Source organism: Macaca fascicularis, chromosome 14 (assembly GCF_037993035.2).
Source record: "Macaca fascicularis isolate 582-1 chromosome 14, T2T-MFA8v1.1".
NCBI classification, from domain to species: Eukaryota; Metazoa; Chordata; class Mammalia; order Primates; family Cercopithecidae; genus Macaca; species Macaca fascicularis.
Window position 1 is genome coordinate 81,704,068 of NC_088388.1, and position 24,556 is coordinate 81,728,623.

The following is a 24,556-nucleotide window of genomic DNA, read 5'->3' on the forward strand; positions in this document are numbered from 1 at the left end:
ATGGATCTTGTATTGTCCTAAGCTTCAAACTCTGTTTGTGAGTGAGGATGGGGTCACAGTAACAGTCAAAATCCAAATTCCACACTTTCTCTCTTCTATCTTTATACGTAAACTCAATTCCTGCAAAGTAACTGCAGAGTCTTTCTAAGAATCCCCAGAACATATCTCACCTGTGCTCAGGAACAAAGCCAGGCAACTAGCATGTGAGGTCCACAGCCTCTCTCCTCTTCCCACCCACTGCTTTCTTTCCAAGCAACATAGACCCAGAACCAGTGGGAACTGCATGAGGAGACAAACTGAAAGAAAAGACACTACCAAGTCCTCCTTGCTGGGCCAAGTTTATTCAGCTTGGCATCTTTTTCCCTCAGGATAGAAGTTTTTTAGGAAGTTTCTCAGACCCCCTGAGCAAACAGACTTCTGTTGAGCGAGACCCTCTATGTTAGCAGATAGCTGTGCCTCCTCAGACTAGTTCAGGCTGCTGTTCCTCGGGCTGGAAGTTCATCACAGTATTGTTTGCAGAGACAGGGAGTTGGAGGCAATCTGGGTGTCCACTGGGTAAAACATAGTAGGTGTCTACCTTGGAGTAGAGCAGTCAGAGGTAGTATACAAGGTGAGCACAGAGCAACTCAAATAGGTCTTTAAAATATGGTGATGAACGGTGGAAAGAAAGGATGAAACAAGGTATATAACACAGGACCACTTATATGAATAAAAACACATGTACACAAAACAATATGCATTTTACAAGAATACATACCAAGAAGATACATATTAAACACACACGGTGGGGTGGAGAATGAGGAATGAAAGTGGAATTAATAAATTAATGAACAGATGAATATATATATACATACATAAAAGAAAAGAGACTTGCAGAGACCAGTGATGATAATGTACCTTCAAATGATATGATCACTTCAACCCTCTGCATTGAAGTTCCAACCTAAAAAAAGAAGAGAAGGTTTTGTGAATGGAGCATTTGAAGGAGAATGTAAGAGTGGCCAGATGGGTAAGGTGGACAGGTTATAGCATTTGATTTTTCCCAAGGGCAAGGTAGTTTAATACATTGAAGCAAGGCTGAATCCCGTGTCAATGCTGGGGTTCACAAACTCTGGGTTCATCTGAATCACCTGGAGGGCTTGCTAGAAGACAAATTGCTGGGTCCACTCTCGGAATTTCTATGTTAGATCCTGGGTGGGCTCCAAAATTTGCATTTTTATCAAATTCCCTGGTGATACTGATGCTGCTAGTCAGGGATCCTAAAGGCTTTTATCAGTCTTAGACTGGCAAAACTACTCACTTAGTGGGAACTCTCCTCATAGAGTGGGGGCTTCTCTGAATCATAAATTAGGAAAAGCAAGGGAGGTAGTAAGCTTCCTTTGTAATCTTTGAGTATTTTCTCTTCCTATCATAATTTGCTTTAAAACATGTACAAACATCCAGGGTGGGCCCCACCGCATATTGCATTGGATTTAAGTAAGTAAGTGTTTCTATATCCTCAAAAATAAGTAAAAACGGAAGAGTGAAAGAAATACAAAATATCGCTTTGTTATAGCAGAATTTCAGATCTCTATATAAGGATCAGAACAGAGAGCAACAACAGGAAAGAGCAAACAGCTTAAAGATGAAACAGGCTAATTTTGTTTTAACCAAGCCTGGTACTGGCAAATCAGTGAGAGAGCAACTTCATCAAAGTAGCCCTCAATATCAAATAATATCAATAACAACAACGTCATTGACTACGTGCCTACTATGCACCAGTCACTGCGAAGTGCTTTGCGTGGATTTAGTCCACCAATAAGGGAAATATCCTTAATATCCCTCTTTTTCAGATGAGGAAACTAAAACTTATGGAGGTTAAGTATCTTGTCCAAGTCCATACAGCTGATAAATGAAGGAGTCAGGTTTTGAACATAAGAAATCTGAGCCCACACCCAGTGCTGTCTGAATCACGCTGTCTGATATAATTACCACATTCCATTCTCAGCACCTTTGAAACAATACGTTCTCAATCTCACAGGCCATGGATGCAAAATTCCTTATTTTCCCTTGTGAGTGCCCCAGGCCTAAGATCTAACATCTTCTCAAGGGATAAAGAGAACACAAAATTATGGCTTCTCACCAAAATGTATTTTCCCAGCTCTATCGGTCAGAGTCTTAGCCAAAAATGGATGACATGCTCCAAGGGAGAAACCAAAGAGAGTTTCACACAAAAAATACTACTTACAGATGTATGGGCAGAGGTAATGGAACCAATGAGGGATGGCGAAGACCCAGGCGCTAGAAACAGCAAGACGCATTTACTACGCCCAGGCATGAGGGAGCCAGGGAAGAAGCAGTGTTAGAGACCCTGGACAGAGCTGGAGCTGCTAAGCTACCAAACAGGAACCACAGCCTGCTGCAGGCAGAATTCCTGAGAATGTCCCCAGGAGTCAAAACCCTGATCCCCACCCTTTGATTGTGATGAGGAATCCTTCCATCATTGTATTATGCCTTATATCTCACAAATGGCCTTTACAAAAAAGGGAGATTATCCAAGTACATCACTCAAATCACACGAGCACTTAAAAGCAAACAACGTTCTCCAGCTGGTAACAGAAGAGGAAAGCGAGAGGAGATGACAGAAAGATTCGTATTGTGAGACAGACTTGATGTGATGTTTCTGGTCCATTGAAGATGAAGAGAGGGCCACGTGGGAAGGAATGCAGGCAGCTTCCAGAAGCAGTGTGGAGCTTCCTTCCAGCTGACAGCCAACCAACAAATGCAAATCTCAGTCTGACCACCGCAAGAACTGCATTCCTCCAGCCTGAATGAACGTGGAAGTAGATCCCACCTCCATGTGAGCCTCCAGATAAGAACCAGCTCTACAAATACCTTGATTTCAGGCCTCTGAAGCCCGGAGCAGAGAACCCAGTTGAGCCCACCAGGGTTTCTAACCTACAGAACTGTGTACTAATACATGAGTGTTGTTATAGGACACTAAATGTGATTTGTTAGGCAGCAATAAAACACCATTGTACAACCAAAGAGGACACAACTGTTGCCAGAATTAGAAACCAGTGCCGGGGAGGCAGGGAAATGGGCAAATCAAACTGTGTCTCCTGCCCTCCATCCTCCTGCCAGGGCCACCCGTTGATCAGGACACTGAAGTTCGTCTCCCGAGAAACTTCAGCCTCACTGCGAGCCATGGATATGTTCCAGTCCCAAGAGTAAACTTGGATTTTGTGAACAAGAAGTTTACTCTATTTTAGGGGTGTGCTCAAGAAATGACTACAAAAAGAATACAAAATTGGCTGGGCACGGTGGCTCAAGCCTGTAATCCCAGCACTTTGGGAGGCCGAGACGGGTGGATCACGAGGTCAGGAAATCAAGACCATCCTGGCTAACACGGTGAAACCCCGTCTCTACTAAAAAATACAAAAATCTAGCCGGGTGAGGTGGCAGGTGCCTGTCGTCCCAGCTACTCGGGAGGCTGAGGCAGGAGAATGGCGTAAACCCAGGAGGCAGAGCTTGCAGTGAGCTGAGATCTCGCCACTACACTCCAGCCTGGGCGACAGAGCGAGACTCCGTCTCAAAAAAAAAAAAAAAAAAAAAAAAAAAAAAAAGAATACAAAATTAATTACAAAACTAAATACTAGTTTAAAATGAAAATGTAACAAATCTATCAGATGCCATATAAAATCTATCAGATGCCATAAACATCACAAAATTCAAAATACTGAAAAGTAAATACAGTCACGTGTCACTTAACAACAGGCATACATTTTGAGAAATGTGTCTTTAGGTGATTTCGTCATTCTGCAAACATAGAGTGTACTACATAAACCTAGTTGGTATATCCTACTACGTTCCTAGGCCATATGGTCTAAACTTTTGATCCTAGGCAACAAATCTGTACAACATGTTACTATACTGAATACTGTAGGCAATTGTAACAGCATGGTATTTGTATATCTAAACATAGAAAAGTACAGTAAAAATACAACATTATAATCTTATGGGACCACTGTCCTAGATGCAGTCTGACACTAACTGAAGTGTTATGCAGTGCACAATTGTATTTTTATTAATTAACTGCTCTTAAAATGCTTTTTCTCCTGGACTTTTGGCTATGTTGCCTGTAACTGCCTCTTCATATGATGACAATGGTTGTATAATATTTTCAATAGAGAGAATATAAAATTCTCTTACCTTTAGCATGAGTGATTGATTTTTTAAATTATGTGTTTTCCTTTAGCATGGGTGATTAATAGTTTAAGAAAGTGTTTCTCAGCTTCACAATTTGTAATTGGCTGTGCCATATAAATTTTTAGAATGGTTGTTATATGTGGGAAGAACTCTATCAATTCTTTCATATTTGAACAGTAAGATTTCACTGTATTTCAAATTTTCTTATGCAGTGGCTAGTCTTAAATCATTCTTGAGTTGATTACACTCATTAACTAGTTTGTTGTTGATGTTCTTGCCATAGTGACATATTGTGAGCTTTATAGATACGAATTTTGCACCAAATCAGCAAGAAATTGAAATCATTTCTGATGTGTGCATGTGATTTACTCCTCTTCAGTAAATGGATTACCAAGTAATCCAAGAGCCTACTAATTATTTCTATTTGCAATTTATCTTTTCCTTTAATGAATTACTGTGCTGGGGACGATGTGAAGAATTTTTTGTTACAACTCACTTCTTAAAGTCAGATCTTTTCTTATTTTTATCTCTTATTAATTGCTTTTCTTTAATATTCCATTACTTTTATCTGAATTTTCTCTCTGTTCTTTAATAGCTAAATTTAAAGTGTCAAAGAAGGTCCAAATCAAAAATCCATAATTTCTCATTTTTCTATTAAAACATTCCATAATGTCTTTTGGAAATTCAATTTAAATGCTGTATTCAAGCTTTATCAACTAAGCTATTCCCATGAAAAAAAAAACAGAGAAAATATAAAGTATGTTTAAAATTGTATATGCTTTTAAAAATTACCAAGTGTGTCCTGACAGGAATGAAATTCAATTTTGACAAAGCATCAATAAGAACTAAATTCTCTGCTTACAGTTTTACACATCAGAATGGATTAGAAGAAATTTCTATAGACTAGTTTCTGACTCCACACACATTTCAAGCCTTGTTTCTCCCCTCTGCTCACATTTTCCCTGAACCAGGCACCCCGAACAGACTCTATTACAGTACAACCTCTGACCTTGCATCGTGTTTTCACAGCTGCACAGTGGGCATAGTATTATTCCTGGAAATCATTCTTATACCAGAACAGCTAGCAATAACTACATGAAAGAGACAGAAAACCACGACAATGCAACAACTACACTCAGACTAATTGTATTCCCACTCAACTTCCCTTAGCTGGGTCCCCAAAATGTCCATGCTTCCCCAACACCATCCAACACAGAGTAAAATGTGATGGAGGGGAAGTTGACAAGGAAAGAGGCAGCACTCCTGACCAATTTCATGCAGTTGAAAATATCTTACTTTTGCAAATTTCACAAAACATAACCATAAGAACACATTGCCAGGGGACTCCCCTTCCCCCTCCCCCAACCCCCCCCGCCCCCCTCCCCGGCCGCCACTTCCTCACATCCACACCTTGGACCTTGGAAAGGGCCTACGCAAATGAAGATCCCTGAAGCTAGAGCTTCATTGGCTTCATGGTAAATCTGTCTCTGATTTTCATTGTTCACTTGATTAACCACAACTATATTCATTCAGGTAACCCTAACTGCTATGACAAACTAACAAACACAAAGATGCATAATAACTCAAAGACACTTAGAGGTTTACTTCTTGCTATGAAAAGTCCAAAAGAGGAGTTCCTCATGGACAGGTAGCTCTCCTCCAAGGTGACTTGAAGACCCAGATTCCTTGCATCTTGTGGTTCCATCTTCAACACATGAATTCCAAAACTGCTGTGCTCATCTGCATCACACCACAAAAGGAGAAATGGCTTGGAGATTTCTATGTAGAGAGTTCTAGGGACCAGACTCACAAGTGATGTGTATCACTTCCGCTCACATTCCATTACCTAAGACTCAGTCACAGGCAGGGTGTGGTAATCCCAGCACTTTGGGAGGTGGAGGCGGGAGAATCACTTGAGATCAGGAGTTCAAGACCAGCCTGGCCAATGCGATGAAACCCTGTCTCTACTAAAAATACGAATAATTAGCCAGGCATGGTGGCGGGTGCCTGTAATCCCAGCTACTCAGGAGGCTGCGGCAGGAGAATCGCTGGAAGCTGGGAGGTGGAGGTTGCAGTGAGCCAAGATTATGACACTGCACGCCAGCCTGGGTGACAAGAGTGAGACTCTGTCTCAAAAAAAAAAAAAAAAAAAAAAAAAAAAAAAAAAAGTCTCAGTCACATGGACACAACTAGCTGCAAGCCAGGAGCTGAGAAAGGAAACCAAGGCTTTGTAGCAGCTCAAGTCTGTAGAGGTTCCCAGTTTTCCTCCAATATCACTCTGAAGTCCAGGGTTACAAGCCTTACATCAATCCTTTTCTGTGGTTGCCAGGGCAGGCACAAATTTAGGAGAGGAAAAAATAAAATCCCTTTTCATTATCTCTATTCCAATGAAGCTACTGGCAAAAGCCAGCGTCGTTTGTATGTGCCACCACTAGATGGCTCTTTAGGCCTTTGGATTCCCCAAGTTTTTGCTCTGAGGTGCTTTTCAGTCAAGCAGTTTGAAAGGATTTTCCAGTCATCGGAGCAGAGATATAAATGGCCCTATTCTTCCTAGCCTCACGCAAAGAATGGACCTGGGCCTGCCTCCACTTCGGGAAGATTGGCAACCAAGATAAAAGAGAAGTCAGTGCTGTTAAACAGAGCATGGGGAAGTCCATTGGAAGCAGAGACACTGAGCCCAGAAGGCTTGGCCAGATGAGCAGCTCTGCTCAGAATGCTCAGTGGAATGTAGCCTCACAGTACCTGTTTTCTCATCTGTTAAATGGAGAATACACTGCTACTTTAATTTAATACGGTGTCCTGCTTTTCCAAGTGCCTTTACAAACACCCTCTACTTTTGTTCCCATAACATCCCAGTGAGGTCAGCATTAGGCATTATGGGTCCCACTTTGCAGATGGGGAACTAAGGGACTAAAATGTCAAATAACTTGCCCAGTAAGGTCATGAGGCAAGTTATCCTTTTCATTGTTTCATGCTTTGCATTTTATAAAACACTGCCAATGCTTTGGCTTCCTCATTCCTCACTACAGCCTATGAAAGCAAGACAAGTATTGCCATCACTATCTTCATTCTGCAGACGGGGAAAAAAAGCTAAAATCTAGTGAGGTTGGAGCAATCTGTTCATCTTGGCAGCATTCATGCTATAACTCTCCTTTCCAGATTTCTCCGTTAAAATTAGCTTTTCAGTCTTAACACCAGTTACTTTTCTGGAACAAAAGGGCCAATTCTCTCCACTTATGGTCACATACAAAGTATAAATATTTAAATTCTTTTTAAATTTAGAAAAGTCTTCTTTTCTCTCTTTTATAGTTTCTTTAAACATAAAACCATAATTTTAGCCAATGTCAAGATCAGCTCTGCCTTTTGCATGCTTTCGTTGTACATTTTGTCAACTATGTGAATAAAGAGAATAGAAACATAAAGGCATTGACGGAGACTGAAGAGCAAGCAGGTAAGAGAATGTGTGGCCAGTCCTTGGCACCTCTGCGAGAAGCATCTGGACAGAGCAGTGGCTTCCAACTGCGCTCACCCCAGGCTCAGCTGCATCAGTCACATCTGTGAGTCTGGGGCAGTACTGGGCTGTTTTTCAAGCCCTTCTCTTGCCCCAGGAGATTCAGATGAACAGGCAGGACTGAGGACAATTCTGTTCTCCAAAATAAGATGCAGCACTAGAAGTCCACGGTTTGCTCTTCTGTTTGAAACCTGCCTCTTGGCATAAGGAAGATGAAAATCTCACTCAGAGGAAATATCAAAGTGACTTAAAAGTCAGCTACAAGTATTACACACAGAGTCAAATACAGCTAAATAAATAACAGGACTTGGATCTGCCTCAGACTCCAGACGAAACGGAAATAAATTCATAGCTAAAGGGGAGATTTTATTCTCCAACCATTGGATTTTCAGATCCTACTGACATTTACTAAGGCCTTGCACTGGCAAATGCTATGCTGGAGGCTGTTTGTATTTCAGTTCATCTTCACAACCACAATGTGGAAACATCACGTGTCCCCCATTCTAGAGATGAGAACGAACACTGATACTCAGAAATGATGATGTGACTGTCCTATATAGCACTAGTGAGCATCAGCATTGGTTACATCCAGGTCTTAGAAATAACAGTATCTACCAGTACCTGGGAGCCTGCCATATGCCTGGCTCTCAGCAGTAGCTACCTACCTGATTTCTAATTCTCACACCAACCCTGAAAAGCAGGGATTATTGTTATTCCCACTTTCCAGATGAGAAAACTGATGCTTGGAAAGGTATAGTAAGTCTACCAAATGGCATCAGTAAGAAAAGGCAGAAGTGAAATTTAAACCTGTTCAGGCTGGGCCAGTGACCTCTGTGCCAATTCCAGGTCCAAGGTGGCTGTTGTAGCTGTTGCTGTTGTGTTGTTGTTTCACTACCTTTTACTGTCATTCAACTTACTCTCAGCAGTTGGTGTGTAACCTGTAGGAATGGGTAGGAACAAAGGTAAGGTTCTCCCAGCTGAATGGTGGCCCTGCTCAGGAAAAGGATAATAAAGTCATGCTGCAGGGCTTCCTGTTTCCTCATGCCATTGTGTGGACAAGAATGGCTTTTCTTACGATGTTCTGCAGCAACCCATGACCCAGACCTGTGCCAATGTGATTCAGATTCCATCCAAGTTCTGGGCTACTGTTCAAATATGTCCTGAGTTCCTCTGGGCCACTTTATCCCCTGCCATGCATTGAAATCCTGTTGCTATGGGCAAAATTGATTAAGAGATCGGATTCTGAGCAGCACTCTGCACCCAGATCTTGGGGGCCCTGGCACTCACATAGCACAAAGCTGACCACCCACCATTGGACCCTCGGAGGGAGGCCCGATCCCCTCCAGGAGAAGAACCAGACACTCCAAACATGCTGGGAAGATGCACCATTCCTGCCAGGCTGGTGCGAGTCCTTTGTGTGGGGTATTGTTTTGTCTTCTGGGGTAAAGGCTCACTCTGTCATTGCTCCTTTACAAACCAGCTCATCTGAAGGGGCCAGTTAGTCACGGATTCCGGGTCATTGTGGAGGGGTAGTATGTTTTGAATGCCAGTGGTTCCAGCACCTTTTAAATCCTGAGACGAAAATCCCAGGGCACGCAGAGCTCTTCCTCATTGGATGCAAAAGAGGGACCAGGAAGTTCAAGGCTCTTTTTCAGCTCTCTACTGAGGCTTCTTATAACTACCATTGAAAGAGGGTCTTTGTATAATGTTGGAGGCTTTACATATGACACCTAACACACCCACAACCCTGTGCCATATCATTATCGCCATCTTGCAAGAGAGGAAGTTAAAGCTCTGGTTTAGTAATTTGCCCAAAGGCATACAGCTAAAAGGAACAAGCAGCAATTAACAGTAAGCTCTGTCTGACTCCAATGACGCCAAAGATACCCCCAACCTTCAAACCTCTTTTCCAATGTTGCCAGGACCCACCAACAGCAGCCACTACTAGACAGTAGGGAGCTTTCGTTTAGTAAGAAAATTTACCAGCTAGAATCATATAGGCAGGAACAGGAAGTAAATTGTGAACACTGACGGGATCTCCCTTAGAGTCAAGGAGCCCCATGATCAAGGGAAAGGATTTAAAAGAAAAAAACTGATGACCCAAGTATATCGCAGACAAAGAAGAGAAGTGCTGAAGGTGCTGGGTCCCAGAGGCACAGGTGCCAAAACCAGCCCTGACCCAGTGCTCCCAGGGCCTAGCCCCAAAGGAGGAGATCATCTTCCCACAATGCACATGGGGCCTCTGCAGCAAATGGGAGCTGCTGGCACCACCAAGTCTGTTCTGGGTAACCACCAGTTTTCAGTGGTAACTCTCAGGGCCACCACCAGCTTTATAGTGTCTTTGTGCAAATTTGTTTTCAGAAAGCCTTCCCCTTCCTTGGATGCACAGCTTGGTGACACTAGAGCAAGCATGAGCTGGACTCTAGTTTCCACTCATCTCCTTGGCCATGCATGCTTGCACAGTGATGATCTGTACAATCCTCTGGTGCATGACAAACAATGACAGTAGCAGATTTATCAGACACCAGTCCTAGACTCACTTGAATAACAAAGCCAACCTGAATCCCCTGTTTGGACTTATCTTTTAGACTGGATAAACCTCTAGGGTTATGGCATACACTGAGGAGAGGGGAAGACTGTAGGGAGAGATACCAAGGCTCTATACAAAAAAGGCAGGTAGGTGCTTGAGCAGTTATATGAACGTAAAAGAAACCTAGTCATAGCTGCCCCCAAATTGTTGAGTTGTTTGCACAAGTTATACTACCTCTCCTGTTCCAAGTCCCTGCTCACTGCATGCTATTCTCATTTGCATGCCATCTGTTTAGGTAGATCCTAGGGTCTTTCCTGGTCAGGAGTGAACTGATTATGTTTCTCACCGTATGTTAGCAAGAGGACTTACAGTTTATAAACTGTAATCTCTTCTGAATTTGGACAATGTGAGTCAATCCTCAAGCATTGGATCTGTTTTATGGCACTGACTAAATAAATGCCAGATGGAAAACGGGTTTTAACCTAGGCATATGGTAGTAAATAGAACTGAATTCATGCTCTGAAGGCAAGAGTGCCCTGTTGAATTAACAATGTCTGGCATGACTACAGGAGTAAGGAGTAGTTCCTGCCATACATTTGCCAACCCTGGACCATGTCAAATTTCTGCAAATGCCTATTAGTCCTTTCCCCATAGCACATATGCCCACTCTCTCGTACTTTTATCACACACCATGTCCATTTCCTTGCCCATCTTTCCAATTGTGATATCCCCAGCACTTAGCACCATACCTGGCTTAATAAAAAAGTGTGAAATGAAGGAAAGATAGCATCACTCATTGGAGCATCTCACAGAGTTATGAGCTTCTCCTTGTTCCCCTAGGACCTAATTTATGGCCTGAGTCCAGCACGTATCACACAGTGCTATAATTATATGTTGGTTGTCTCTCTGTCCCACAAAGTTAGGTACCACTCAAAGTTAGGACCTGTATTATGTTCATCTCTGCATCTTCACACCTTATGCATGATGGGCACAAAAGAGAAGCTCTATAAAGTTATTTGAATAAACAATTAAATTAATGTTTTATAAATGAATCCCCTCACCCAGGCAGTTTCCCTCACCAGAAATGCCTCCTCTGTCCAAGTTGTTCACCAAATTCTATGCATTCTTCCAGTCCCTGCTTCCACCAGAGAATGCACTCTGACTTCACATGCCATAACCCAGCAGCCTTGGCCACACAAGCGTGATGGAAATGGCATGTGGGCGCATAGATTATTTAGTTTTGTTGAGAGGTCTTTCCATTAAGATAGGCTGACATTTCTTTATTACTATTTCCTACCTTGAGAAAAATAATGTTAGTTTTATACTGTTGCCAAACAAATAGAACCATGACTCATGTAGCTAATTTTGTGTGTTTTTAACAATGCCAGCAATTTCTGACTTTAACAAATACTCCTTCTGAGAAATGAAAGATGGGGTGGATGTTACAAAGAAACCCAAACAAGACTAAAGATATGATTAAGGCTGGGAGCCTGAAAAGCTAATTAGTCACAAGGTCCTAGAGGCAAGTGGGACTTGGGCCTGTTTTAAGCTGGACTGGAACATGCATTTGCAAAGGGGAGGGGCAGGGGAGGCACTCAGAGTTGTTAGACCCCATGAAAGGGAGTCACATGAGAGGCAGTACTCTAGTTCCAAGGCATGTTTGATTCTCTTGCAGCAGTATCCTGAGTTCACAGTGAATTTGGCAGCAAGAAAGGACGGGATCTTGCCGATAGCAGAGACAACTGTCCATTCATGTGACAACTATTTTAGTTCCTGCATGTCAGACACGAGTAGTCCCTGGGGGTACAATAGTAAACAGGAGGCACACGGTGCCTGCACTCACAAGTTTGAACCCTAGGGAAGAGGAGGGGTTCCAGGCCCCAGCTAAGTGAGCCCAGCATCCCAGGAGAGCTCCAGACTCAGGTGAACCTACCGGAAACCAAGGCAGTAGCTGTGTCATACACAGCTCACGTAAAGGGTGAAGGGGAAAATTGCACCATCTCGAGCACACAGTTGCTTGCCAGCTTTCCCCCGACCACTGCTGGATACCAAGGTGTCCTTTAGACCCACCTCTTAATGAGGAACAGATTCCCCATGCACTGTTAGGACAGGCTCTTACTGGCCAGGTGCTGAGTATTTGCAGCTGAGTGGAGTTAGACGTGATAAGGTTCAACAGTAGCCTCAGAGAGCTTAACAAGTAGCTAGATTCAAACTCTGCCAGATGTGCCTCATTATTACCTAAGCCTGGGCAGGAATGGAACTGCTCATTTGGCTCTCCAGCATTCTTGCTGCCAAGAGTCCACCCCTCAAATTGCCGACAGCTTTTAGAGGTTTTGTTACATCTGTACAGAGCCCCTTTCCCAGTATTCTCTAAAATAAAACAAATGTGATTAAGGTTACAGAGGTCCTTTTTAAGCACAAGAAGCCTTGTGTGGCATAATAAATAGGATTAATTTGTATTTGTGTTGATCGTCACTATATGTTGTATTTTTAATTGCGTAGGACTGCTATAAGAACACAAAAACTGAGTGGCTTAAAATAATATAACTTTGCTGTCTCACAGGTCTAGAGACAAGAAGTCCAAACTCAAGGTGTCAGCAGGACCAACAGTTCTCTGAGAGCTCTAGAGGCAATTCCTTCCTTGGCTTTTCCAGCTTCAGGTGGTTGCCAGCAATCCTGGCCATACCTTGGCTTGTAGATGCATTGCCCCAGTCACATGGCTGTCTTCTCCCTGTGTGTCTTCACACTGTCTTCCCTTTGTGTATGTGTCTAAATTTTCCCTGTTTATAAGGATGCCAATCATATTGGATTATCGCCCACCCTAGTGACTTCATTTTAACTTGATTACCTCTGTAAAGACCCCATTTCCAAATAAGGTCATATTGTGAGATACTGGGAGTTAAGACCTCATCTATCTTTTGAGGGGGGCCACAATTCAACCCACAACATTTATTAGAGGTAATAAATGGATCTTGAGCCCTGTGCCAGGAATGTAGCCACATATTCATTCATTCATTCTATCTCTCACTGTCATCACATTCTATGGAAAAATAAATATGATTTTTTTCAACTTAAAATGTTTCTAGGATCATCACCTTTTGAAAGTGGAAAGATGCCCATGCCATTCATTTAGCAATTAAACTCTCTAGACTCTCTAGTATTTTGTGACATCTCTTAGATTATTTTCTTACAGTTTCTTTCTTTTTTTTTTTTTTTTCTTTTTTGAGACAGAGTCTCACTCTGTCACACATGCTGGAGTACAGTGGGATTCACTGCAACCTCCGCCACCCAGGTTCAAGTGATTCTCATGTCTCAGCCTCCCAAGTAGCTGGAATTACAGGCACGTGCCACCACGCCCAGATAATTTTTGCATTTTTAGTAGAGATGGGGTTTCGCCTCGTTGGCCAGGCTGGTCTCAAACTCCTCATCTCAAGTGATCCACCCGCTTCGGCCTCCCAAAGTGCTTTATATTGTTTCTTTACTCCCATATTGACACTGAACATTTCATATATCTGTATCTTAACTGCCCAACTCAATTTTAGATTCACTGAGGGAAGGGCTTCTAGTGGTTCCTCTCACAGAGGAACATTCTGATCACATTTTATGGGCAGAACAAATGATCAAAGCATGTCACCAACATCCTCTATGCTTTCCATAACATGTGCTGCTTCAAGAAAAATAACTCTGCCCTTTGGCTTGATAAAAATACTGGTATGGTTATTTTTGCCATATACATAATTCCTGCTGCAATTAAGGTTCCCACACAAAAAGGGGTCTCTTTGTATAATAGGTCCTTAACAAATGGGAGCATATGATTATATGACCATTTGACATTTGGGGTGAAGCTCAAGTGACAACGTGAGTGGAAAGTCCCTTATTTAATTCTAAAGTTCCGTAAAATTCATCCCGTCATTATTGGTTACACATTACTATTGCCAGATTCCAAAAAGTGATAAGAAAGCAGAGGCAAGTACCTGCCTCCGGTATAGGAGGCAGAGGACTAACAAATGACTACTATAACAGTGTGATTAACTGCTCTCAGAGCCTGGGGTCTTTTAGAACAATAGAAGATTCCAAAGTAAAGGTGCTTAATTGATTCCGGGAGCTTAAAAAAGCAGGTGACACTTGGGCTAAGATTGAGAGGCTCAGTAAAAATTAGCAAGCAGAGAAAGTCAAGGAGTCCATTCCAGGCATAAGTAGAACAGGAGTGAATTTATGAAGGTAGCATGGGTATTGAGCATTAAAGCACCTACAATTACTACAAAATTTCTGCAACACAGGCACTATTAGGAGAGTGGTGCATGAGAAAAAAAGAGGCTGGCAAAAGCCACATTTCTAAGCAAAGTCTTTACCCTAGTCGTAACAGGGAGCCATTGAAGGATTTTAACTAAAGAAGTGAAGACACCAGAATTGCTTTGTAGAAATATTACCTCAGTAGCAATGGGAAGGATGGTTGAGAGGATTGTGAGCCTAGAGACAGGAGGTCATTAGGCAGTCATGGTACTTGACTAGGTGAGGGGTGATGAAGGCCCAAACTAAGGAAGTGGCATTGTAAAGGAGTGGAGGAGACAGATGAGAGTTGCTTAGAACAGTGTCTTTCAAACTGCAGACCCAACCTATCAGTAAGCCATGAAATCAATTTAATGAATAATAGTCAGGTTTTATTAAGAAATAGAACAGAAACTATCAGTGTAACATATAGCTTCTTAGAAAGAATCTGGGCTCTGTAAAAATTTTTCAATTATATATCAAAACATAATTGAATATTAATATAGATTATAATATAATAATATTTCCACTATTCAATATGGGGATGTTTGTCTGAATATTGATTTATATATATATGGTTATTAATATATTGACACATAATGTCCAGTGAAGTTTTTCTGAAGGTCATGGATAAAATATTTAAAACACACTGGCATAGAAGGTAATATGAAATAGGTCTTGGTAACTATTTGAACAGAATGGGACAGGCTAAAAGAGTATGGTGAGGTTGACTGTGGCTAATCAGTCTGCGCATGTGTTCGATTTTGGGCACAAAGTTTGAGGAGTGTATGAGCCCCCAAGAGACTCTATCTAGGAAATAGGCAAGTAATGGGTCTGGGACAGAAGAAAGAAGCCAAGGTTGCAGGTATAGATTTGAGGGTCATTGAAACATTAATAATAACTAATGCCTTGGGAAAAGACACTAACACCCAGAAAGAATGTATGGAGGGCAAAGAATACAGGACAGAAGTGAGGGAACCCTGGGTCACACCAACGTATAAGGTCACACCAATGAGGAACAAGGCATGGCCAGGAACTTAGGAGGAAAACTAAAAGAAAATGAGATACCAAAACCCAAAGAGCAGAGTTTTAGGAAGACACAGTCCAACTGTTTAAATGTGGCTTAGAAGTAAACAACAAAACTGAAGGCTGAAGACCCCGTGTTTGGTAATTGAAGCTTCCATGAGAGAAATTCCTGGGAAATGGTAGGGCAGAGATGGCATTTGCCTAGAACTAAGGTAACATGGGTATTGAGCATTAAAGCACCTACAATTACTACAAAATTTATGGAACACAGGTACTATTAGGAGAGTGGTACATGAGAAAAAAGAGGCTGGCAAAAGCCACATTTCTAAGCAAAGTCTTTACCCTAGACGTAACAGGGAGCCATTGAAGGATTTTAACCAAAGAAGTGAAAACACCAGAACTGCTTTTTAGAAATGTTACCTCAGTGAGCAATGGGAAGGATGGTTCCACATAACTAATTTCTTGTTATGTGGAACTTCAATGCTAAAACTGGAACAGTCTCAAGCAAACTGCAATGGTTGGTCACCCTAAGACTCAAAATAGTTAAGGTTTACATAGCAGGTGAGGTAGAAGCAAAAAGTGTAGCTTCTTTTTCAGAGAGTTGACTCTTCTGAGAAGATGACAGAGAAATACATAGGGAGGGAAATAGGGCTGAGAGAGCTTTTGTTCTTTCAAAAATTACTCTAAAAGTTTACTTCTAGCATGAGAGAAAAAAGTGGGGAGCAGGGATGAGGCTGAAGATATGGCTAATAAGGAGAAGATGGAGCAACAGCTTGTCCTCATGAGGCAGGAGGGGCAGGATCCTGAGCCATGAGGGCAAGAGAAGGTCCTACTTGCTGGAGAGAGAAATTGTGTGGAAAAGTGGGGTGGGAAATGGAGGGGTGTCACAACACATGGTCTCCATCTTGTCAGGACCTGGGAGTGAGAGAAGGGATAGGGTGGAGGCTTGAATGGAGATAGGCAAAGGTTTGGGACATGAGAAGGATACAGAAAGACACTAAAACACATTCCAGGTACCAAGGAACACCCAGCTGAGATGGAGGATCATCACTATGAGGCATGCAAGTATAATTACTATTACCAGGTTAGGATACCCAGCCTGTCCAAAGCCATGCAACTACATGCATATTACAGCATATTTCTAGTCTTGAAAAATACCTACCATTGCACTTAAAAAGAATTCTCGGCCAGGCATGATGGCTCACGCCTGCAATCCCAGCACTTTGGGAGGCGGAGGCGGGCAGATCACTTGAGGTCAGGAGTTCAAGACCAACCAGGCCAACATGGTGAAACCCCGTCTCTACTAAAAATACAAAACTTAGCCGAGCGTGGCAGTGGGTGCCTGGAATCCCAGCTACTCAGGAGGCTGAGGCAGGAGAATTGCTTGAACCTGGGAGGTGGAGGTTGCAGTGAGCTGAGATCACGCCACTGCACTCCAGCCTGGGTGACAGAGTGAGACACCTCCTAAAAAAAAAAAAAAAAGAATCCTCTATGGTCCGGGATGTGGCTAAGCAAGAGATTAAAAAAATTATAACAGGCTTCAGCAGAAATTGATATAACAGAGGAAACAGTAAGTTCAGTCCTTAGCAAAACGATTACTAATGGGCACTACTTACTGTACTACAATAAGTGGCATGTCAGACACATTATGTGCCCAGACTGGAAGGCAAGTGGGGAGGAATAGGGCTACATAGGGGCCTGAGTAACAGGATGGATTGGAACCTTGACATAATGCCAAGCCTTGGCTGTCTGTTACTAAGTACTGCCCCCTTCCTCTTAGAGGATATTTATGTATACCCTAGGCCAAATCACAATAATACTTTGTGATAGACTGTTACCCAGTTTTTCCAATGGGTAAACCATGCTTCAAATTTGGTTAAGTTACTGGTTCACTGCTGGTAAATCAGCAGAGATGAGATGCACCTAAGTTGATTTAGCCCCTCCCCTTGGCCTTTCTTATTTGTCACCTGTAACAATGAAGATAATGACAACGAAGCACAGGCCTCTGTAGGAATCAAAGGAAATCATGTATATGAAAGTGCCAGGCACCCCGCAGACACTTTATATATACATTTCTCTAGCATAGTGGTTCTCAACTGGCAGAAATTTTGCCTCCCAGGGAGACACGAGGTCATGGGGATATTTTTCTATTGTCACAACTAAGGCAGTGCTACTGGCTTCAAGTGGGTAGAGGCCAGGGATGCTGCTACACATTCTACAATGCACAGGATAGCTCCCACAGCAAAGAATTATGACACCCAAAATGTCAATAGTACCGAGGTTGAAAAAATCTGCTACTAGCATAATACAGGGAACTGGGAACCACACACGTGTACAAAGCACAGAAGAGCCTGGCAAGAAACAGGCAGGTCTTGGGATTAGGACACTTGTATGTCTGGATCTTGGATCCACTACTTGCTGTTGACAAGTTATTTATCTTACCTGAGCCTCAGTTTTCAAATAGGGATAATAAGGATAATAACAGTACTGTATTAGTCTGTTCTCACACTGCTATAATGATACTACCTGAGACTGGGTAATTTATAAATGAAGGAGGTTTAATTGACTCACAGTTCCACATGGCTGGGGAGGCCTCAGGAAACTTACAATCATGGCAGAAGGTGAAGCAGCAGCAAGGCATGTCTTACATGGTGGCAGGAGAGAGAGATAGCAAGGAAGTGCCACACTTTATAACCATCAGATCTCATGAGAACTCCCTCACTGTGTTCTTGTTCATGAGAACAAGAACAGCATGGGGAAACCACCCCCATGATCCAATCACCTCCCACCAGGACCTCCCTGGACATGTGGGGATTAGAATGAGAGATGATATTTGGGTAGGGACACAGAGCCAAACCATATCAAGCACCTACCTCATGGCAATATTAAGAGGCTCAGTAAGTTAGTGCTTAGCTTAAATGCCTGGGATGCCAAAACACACAATGTTGATATTATTATTAATGAAAGGTATAGCAAGCAAAACAGTAGGGGAGAGATAACTTATTTTACTACACTAGGTAAGAAAGGAGAGGAAAATTAAGAAAGAAATATTACAATGACACTATAGTCTTAGTAACAGTCACAGGGTTATTAATGTTTTCCTGCCATGCAAGTGTATCCTGGATTGTATTCACAATAGTTTAGATAAATTAAATCATTATTAAGTAATATTCTGTTAGCACAATGGAATTAATCACCTTTCACCACTTTGGAAGAGATTCAATAGACATTAGCTTTCTGGAGTTGCAAAAGTTCTTATCATCATTAACAGTACTCCTTGCTCTATTTCCTGTGGTGCTTTCTTAAGAAAGGCTTTATTCAGAAGAAAGTGACTTGGTGATAGCATTTAAAGTTGCATCTACCATTGGTTAATACTCATTTTTTTCCAGAAATTCTTTTCTGAAAATATCACAAGACTTTTGATGTGTGCAACCATGAATCTGGATTTTTACATCTATTGCAGTAACACTCGGTTTTCGACTAATTCACATGCAGGTATTCCTGCAATCAATCCTGGGTGCCTTGAAGCCAAGCAGCTCTCCTTTGCAGCATCATCAGTAGGCAGCCTTTCACTCAGATTTTCTGGGCATTGCTCTCTTCATGCCTTTCTCTCGGCAGGTCTACAGCACCAAGGGTTCCTCTTTTCCCTCCAGCTGCTCACTTCCCATCAGTCTTTCCTCCCCACCCTTTAACCATCCTGATGGTGCCATGTGTCCTCTCTGCCACATTCATGACTGGTAAAAATATTTCTTTTTCCCCAAATCTCCCTCGGACAACAGATCATACTCCTCCCTGCAGAGTCCCTTCAGATTCCATTCATCAAACCTGCTATTCAGGGAATAGAGACTCCTTTGGAAACTTCACATCCTTCTCTGTGTCCTTCCGTGGGGACGGTGTGGGTATAAGGACTGAGGACACACAGCAAGGCAGAAACCAACAGAGGTGGAGGGGGAGCTGTGGAAGGAGAGAAGGAGGGATGGTAAAGAGGGTGTACAACTTGTAAGGGAAAGGGCAATCACCAGGCAAGTAGATAGGCAAAACAAAACAAAACAAAACAAAAAAAAAAAAAAAACAAAACCCAGCATGGGACTCACAACTCTGTTTCCATGTGTAGAAACCATTTGTGTACACACAGCAGAACCAATCAAGCACCGCCACAGCCTCAAGACACTTTATTTCCCCCTGAGCTACCCAACCAGCTGTGGAGTACAAGAACATTACCATCCTCACCCTCTTAGATCAGGAAACTGATACAAAGAGGTTACAATTTGCCCAATCTCTCCCTCCCAAAGTGGCTGGAAAATGGGGGAAAGACAGGAGAGAAATGGAACCCAGGTTTGCCAAATTTAAGTCTCCTACAAAAGAGATGAGCAAGAAAAGCTGGCCGAAAGAAATAGAGCAATGAGAGGCCAGGCAAAGAAAGAAGGAAAGTAAGCACTGGGACTGATAAGGGTGGAAGGAGATAGAAGCAAGAAGCGGGCAGGAAAAAAAAAAAAACAAAAACGTTAAAGTGTGACAGAAGAGAACCCTACCCAAGGACCAGCAAAGGAGGTCAGCAGTGGACCACCGGCCTCCGTCCTCAGCCACAGGCTCACCTAACAAAGCCAAGGGACCAGACGAAAAACCGTCCTGTAAGAAAACACCCAAATCAATAAGTCTCCGCTCCATTCTTTTCAATATACGCTTTAATTCAAAATGCACTCAAGGAGAGGGAAGGGAGGGACTAGGACACTGTTTAGAAGGGGCAATTACACTAAACACACTGACCTTCGCTGAAAAATAGAAAAGACAGGTGGCTACAGAAGCCAGCTCTTGCCCCTTCTGCCGTCCCCACCCCATACCGTCTTGGTTTCTTGGCTCCTCTGGTCCAGTAAGAACCTACCAACGTGTTTGGTTTTGTTTTAACACGTGAGGTTGTGATTAAACAATCCCCAACTCCTCTTCATCTCTTTTTTCTGAAGTTGCTTTTATTAACTGAATTTTTAAAAATCCGGTTTCATCTCCACGTGTATTTTCCACCGTTCTTTAGATTTAGGAGAAACCCATGGAGGCGCGGCGCTCTCCACATCCGTCTCTAACGGAGGGAAGGGTGCCTCCAAGTCAGTCCCGGTGCGCCCCCTCCTCCCCCGGCGCCCCTTCCCAAACCGCGTCGGGTCTCCAAAGGCTGGAATAAGCGTTGCGGCTGTAGCCCGCGCTGTAATCATAGGACACCTGATGGGGCGGCGGCGGCGGGGGCAGGGCGCAGTCTGGAAAGAAAGGGGAGAAAGAGGCCAAATGGCCCGGCCCGTCCTCCCCACCGGGAGAGTCCGCAGCAGCCGGGTACAGCGGGCGCAAGGGCTCGTTCAAGGTCAAGCCGCCGCGGGGGGCAGTCAGGGGGGGCTTTTTGGTCGGGGGGCAGCCCGGGACGCTCCAGGGCTCGGGGTACAGTAGGTTTCCCACCACTGCGGGCGCCGGGTCAAAGAGGCCGGACTCCAGCTCCGGGGGTCCCCGCAGTACGGAGGCTCCGGCGGGGAACACGTCGAGAGGCTCAGCGGCCAGCAAGACGGCCGCCTCGGTGCCGGCGCCGTAGTCGGGCCCCAGCAGCTCAAAGAACTCCACGGCCTCCGCGCCCTTCTCCAGGTCGCCCAAGCTCACGTCCGGCCCCGACAGGCCACACCCGCCGCCGCCTGCCCGGGACGGCTCCGTGAAGAAGGACGGAGGCAGATTGCGGGCCCGCAGTGGGACCTTCCTGGCCCCTGGGACCGCCGTGGCCCCCGCGGGGCCGGCCGCGTCCCCTCCGGCGCCCCCAGTGCCCGCACCTCCTAGCCCGGCCACCGGTGCAGCCACCGCACCCCCTGCCGGCTCGGCACCCCCGGGGACGTGGCGTAGCGAGTCGAAGAGCGCGGCCAGACTTCGACTTTGCAAGCTGGCGGCCGCCGCGGCCTGAGACGCCTCCCGCCGGGGGACAGCCTTGCCGTGGGCCGGGGCCGCGACTGTCGGGGCGCTAGGGGCGGCCAGTGGCCGTTTGGCGGGCGTGTCAGTGGCGCTCGGGGAGGGCGGGCCGGGGGGCACGGCGCCCATGAGGCCGCTGCAGCGCTTGATCTGCTTCTGCAGGTACTTGCGGTGGTTCACCTTCCGCTTCGACTTGCCCGGCTTGTCCAGCGCCAGCTTGATGTTGCTGGACGCCGAGTCAATGAAGCTGAGTAGATCGCGGGTGGCCTCGCGCACGTCCCCTCCTTCGGCTCCCGAGAGCAGCGCGCCCGCCGGAGCCCCGGTCTCATCGTCCTCGAAACAGCAGCCCTTGTCCAGGGCTCCGAAGGCGCCCCCTAGCCCGTCCGGGGAGCCCCCGAAGCCGAAGGGCACGAAAGGGTGCGTGCTGAGGAGCGCCGCCTGCACCGCCATCGCCGCGGCTCCCCGGCTGTCCGCAGCGCTACCCGTGCGCCCCCGCCGGCTCCTGCCCGCCGCCCAGGCCCGGCTCCCGCCCCGGCGCGGCGCGCGCGGCGCAGCCTACCAGCTCCGTGCCTGGCTCGCTGCGCGGCCTCCCAGGGGAGCTCATTAGGTCTTGTAAGCAAGGGGCGGAGGGAGGGAGCGCGCGGCGACCGCCCCGGTGGTGCAGGGGAGGGGCTTACTTAGCCTGGCTTGGAGGGGCGGGGGGTCGCTTTAGTTTTCTGAGCTTTCTCAAGCTCAACGCCTTAACCCCTTCGTTTCCCTTTGCTCCGCGGCGTTTCTTTTGACTCCTCCAACCGCAAGGGGTTAGGAAGAGATGGCTGGTCCCCAAACTCCAGCTCATGCCCGTGAGGCCGCTGCAGGGCTTGATATGCTTCTGCAGGTACTTGCGGTGGTGCCTTTCCTGAGGCAAGAAGGCGGGAGTCTAGAGACGTGGGGTTTCAGTCCAGCTGTGTAACAACACCTACCAGCTTCTGGGCGCTTGCTTCTGCCAGGCGCTGTCCATCTATTATCTCATTTAATCCTTGAACAACAGCCCTGTGAATTACATGTTATCACCGTTCAACAAATGTGGACACTGCGTCTCAGGGAGGTTCAGTGAGTTGGCCAAGGTCAGATCTAGCCCAGTCTGACACCAAAGCCATTCCTAAGCCCCTGACAATGCTTGCGTCCTCTCTTGCCCTTGCCTTTCTCATCTATAAGATGGGGGAGGAAAATGAGTATTTCTTAAAGCTCTAGACCTGATCCTAAGGTTCTAACCTGAGTTTTCCCAGGATTCTCAAGCCCAGTGCTCTTTCTTCTTGACTGTTTGCCACTTGATTGTTATGAGTAACAATTGGCTAACAGTAAATTGAGGCCAGCAGTGGCCCATCTTTTATTAATACATAGCGGGAGGCAATGGAGAAAGGAGTCAATCTGGCTAAGTCCCCTGTTGCTTGAGAACACCGTGTGTGTATAAAACTCTTAGCATGTTAGAACAAAAGACGGATTGGAACCTCTCCCCTACCTGTCATACCATTTAGGTTATCCTGGAATTTTCGTTGCATTTGGAGAATCATCTTGAAGTTCACTTAAAACTAATTTCACCTGGGCAATCCTTTTGGGATAGATAGAGAAAATGAGCAATAAGGTCATTTTCATAAGAAATTCAGAAAAGGGTTGGATTCTGGTCTTAGCCACCACTCAATAACCTCTTGACTTAGGTTGAAATCCTTGCTCTGCTGAGTTCATGGCTTTAGACAAACCAGCGTACTCTGTTTAGCTTACTCATGTTAAAAGCAGGTAAAGTTGCCCTCCCCACAGGGCAACTGTGATGTTTAAATGATACATTATTCCATAGCCTGGATGAGTATTCACCCTTACTTCTCTGAAACACAAAAAGGTGACTATATTCCCTTATGTGTCTTCTGGATCATAGGGTGTACATGAGCATTAAGTGAGATCACAGATGCTTCTCGATTTATGATGGAGCAACATCCTGATAAACCCATCATAAGTTGAAAATATTGTAGGTTGAAATGCATGTAATACACTGATCAATCCTTTGTAAAGTTGGAAAATCATAAAGTTGACCCATCATCAGTTGGGGACTGTGTCTATGAAAACACTGTGTGCGTGATAGTGTTCTCTAAATAAGTTACTCTAGTTTAGATGCAGAGCTTGTGTAGGAGAGAAATAGACCATCTCTTTCAAAACTCTTTTCATTAAGCCTCCTTTTGTAGATGCAGTGAAACCATTTTTGAACACCATGAGGGCACAGCCTTACCAAAGAAAAAAGGCCAGATGGGCCATCAGAGACATGCAAATCAAAACCACGGTGAGATACCATCTCACACCAGTTAGAATGGCGATCATTAAAAAATCAGGAAACAACAGGTGCTGGAGAGGATGTGGAGAAATAGGAACACTTTTACACTGTTGGTGGGACTGTAAACTAGTTCACCCGTTGTGGAAGACAGTGTGGCGATCCCATTACTGGGTATATACCCAAAGGATTATAAATCATGCTGCTATAAAGATACATGCACACATATGTTTATTGTGACACTATTCACAATAGCAAAGACTTGGAACCAAACTAAATGTCCATCAATGATAGACTGGATTAAGAAAATGTGGCACATATGCATCATGGAATACTATGCAGCCATAAAAAAGGATGAGTTCATGTCCTTTGTAGGGACATGGATGAAGCTGGAAACCATCATTCTAAGCAAACTATTGCAAGGACAGAAAACCAAACACCGCATGTTCTCACTCATAGGTGGAATTGAACAATGAGAACACTTGGACACAGGGTGGGGAACATCACACACCGGGGCCTGTCGTGGGATGAGGAGGGGGAGGGATAGCTTTAGGAGATATACCTAATGTAAATGACCAGTTAATGGGTGCAGCACACCATGGGTGTAACAAACCTGCATGTTGTGCATGTGTACCCTAGAACTTAAAGTATAATTTAAAAAAAAAAAGAAAAAAGGCCAGATGAACATTTTTCATTTAGAAGATGAAGTAGCCACTTCCCAAACCCACATAGCTGAGCCAAACATTTTATTTTAAATTCGAGTTGGCTCAATTATCATGGACTTTTCATTTGAGTTACACAC

The 24,556-nt window shown here is 44.5% G+C and overlaps 1 protein-coding gene and 1 long non-coding RNA gene across 2 annotated transcripts; both read right to left on the reverse strand.

Annotated features, from left to right (window-relative positions):
* Positions 1-325: 325 nt before the first annotated feature.
* On the reverse strand, positions 326-22,073 carry LOC141408498 (uncharacterized). Its single transcript, XR_012423573.1, has 4 exons — positions 22,015-22,073; positions 19,350-19,478; positions 898-943; positions 326-577 (listed from the first exon to the last, which is right to left on the reverse strand). It is a non-coding gene; the product is annotated as an uncharacterized lncRNA (long non-coding RNA).
* On the reverse strand, positions 20,192-22,039 carry FAM181B (family with sequence similarity 181 member B). Its single transcript, XM_065528785.2, has one exon. The coding sequence runs from the start codon at positions 21,903-21,905 to the stop codon at positions 20,625-20,627; it is 1,281 nt and encodes a 426-aa protein (XP_065384857.1). The 5' UTR covers positions 21,906-22,039; the 3' UTR covers positions 20,192-20,624.
* Positions 22,074-24,556: the final 2,483 nt, after the last annotated feature.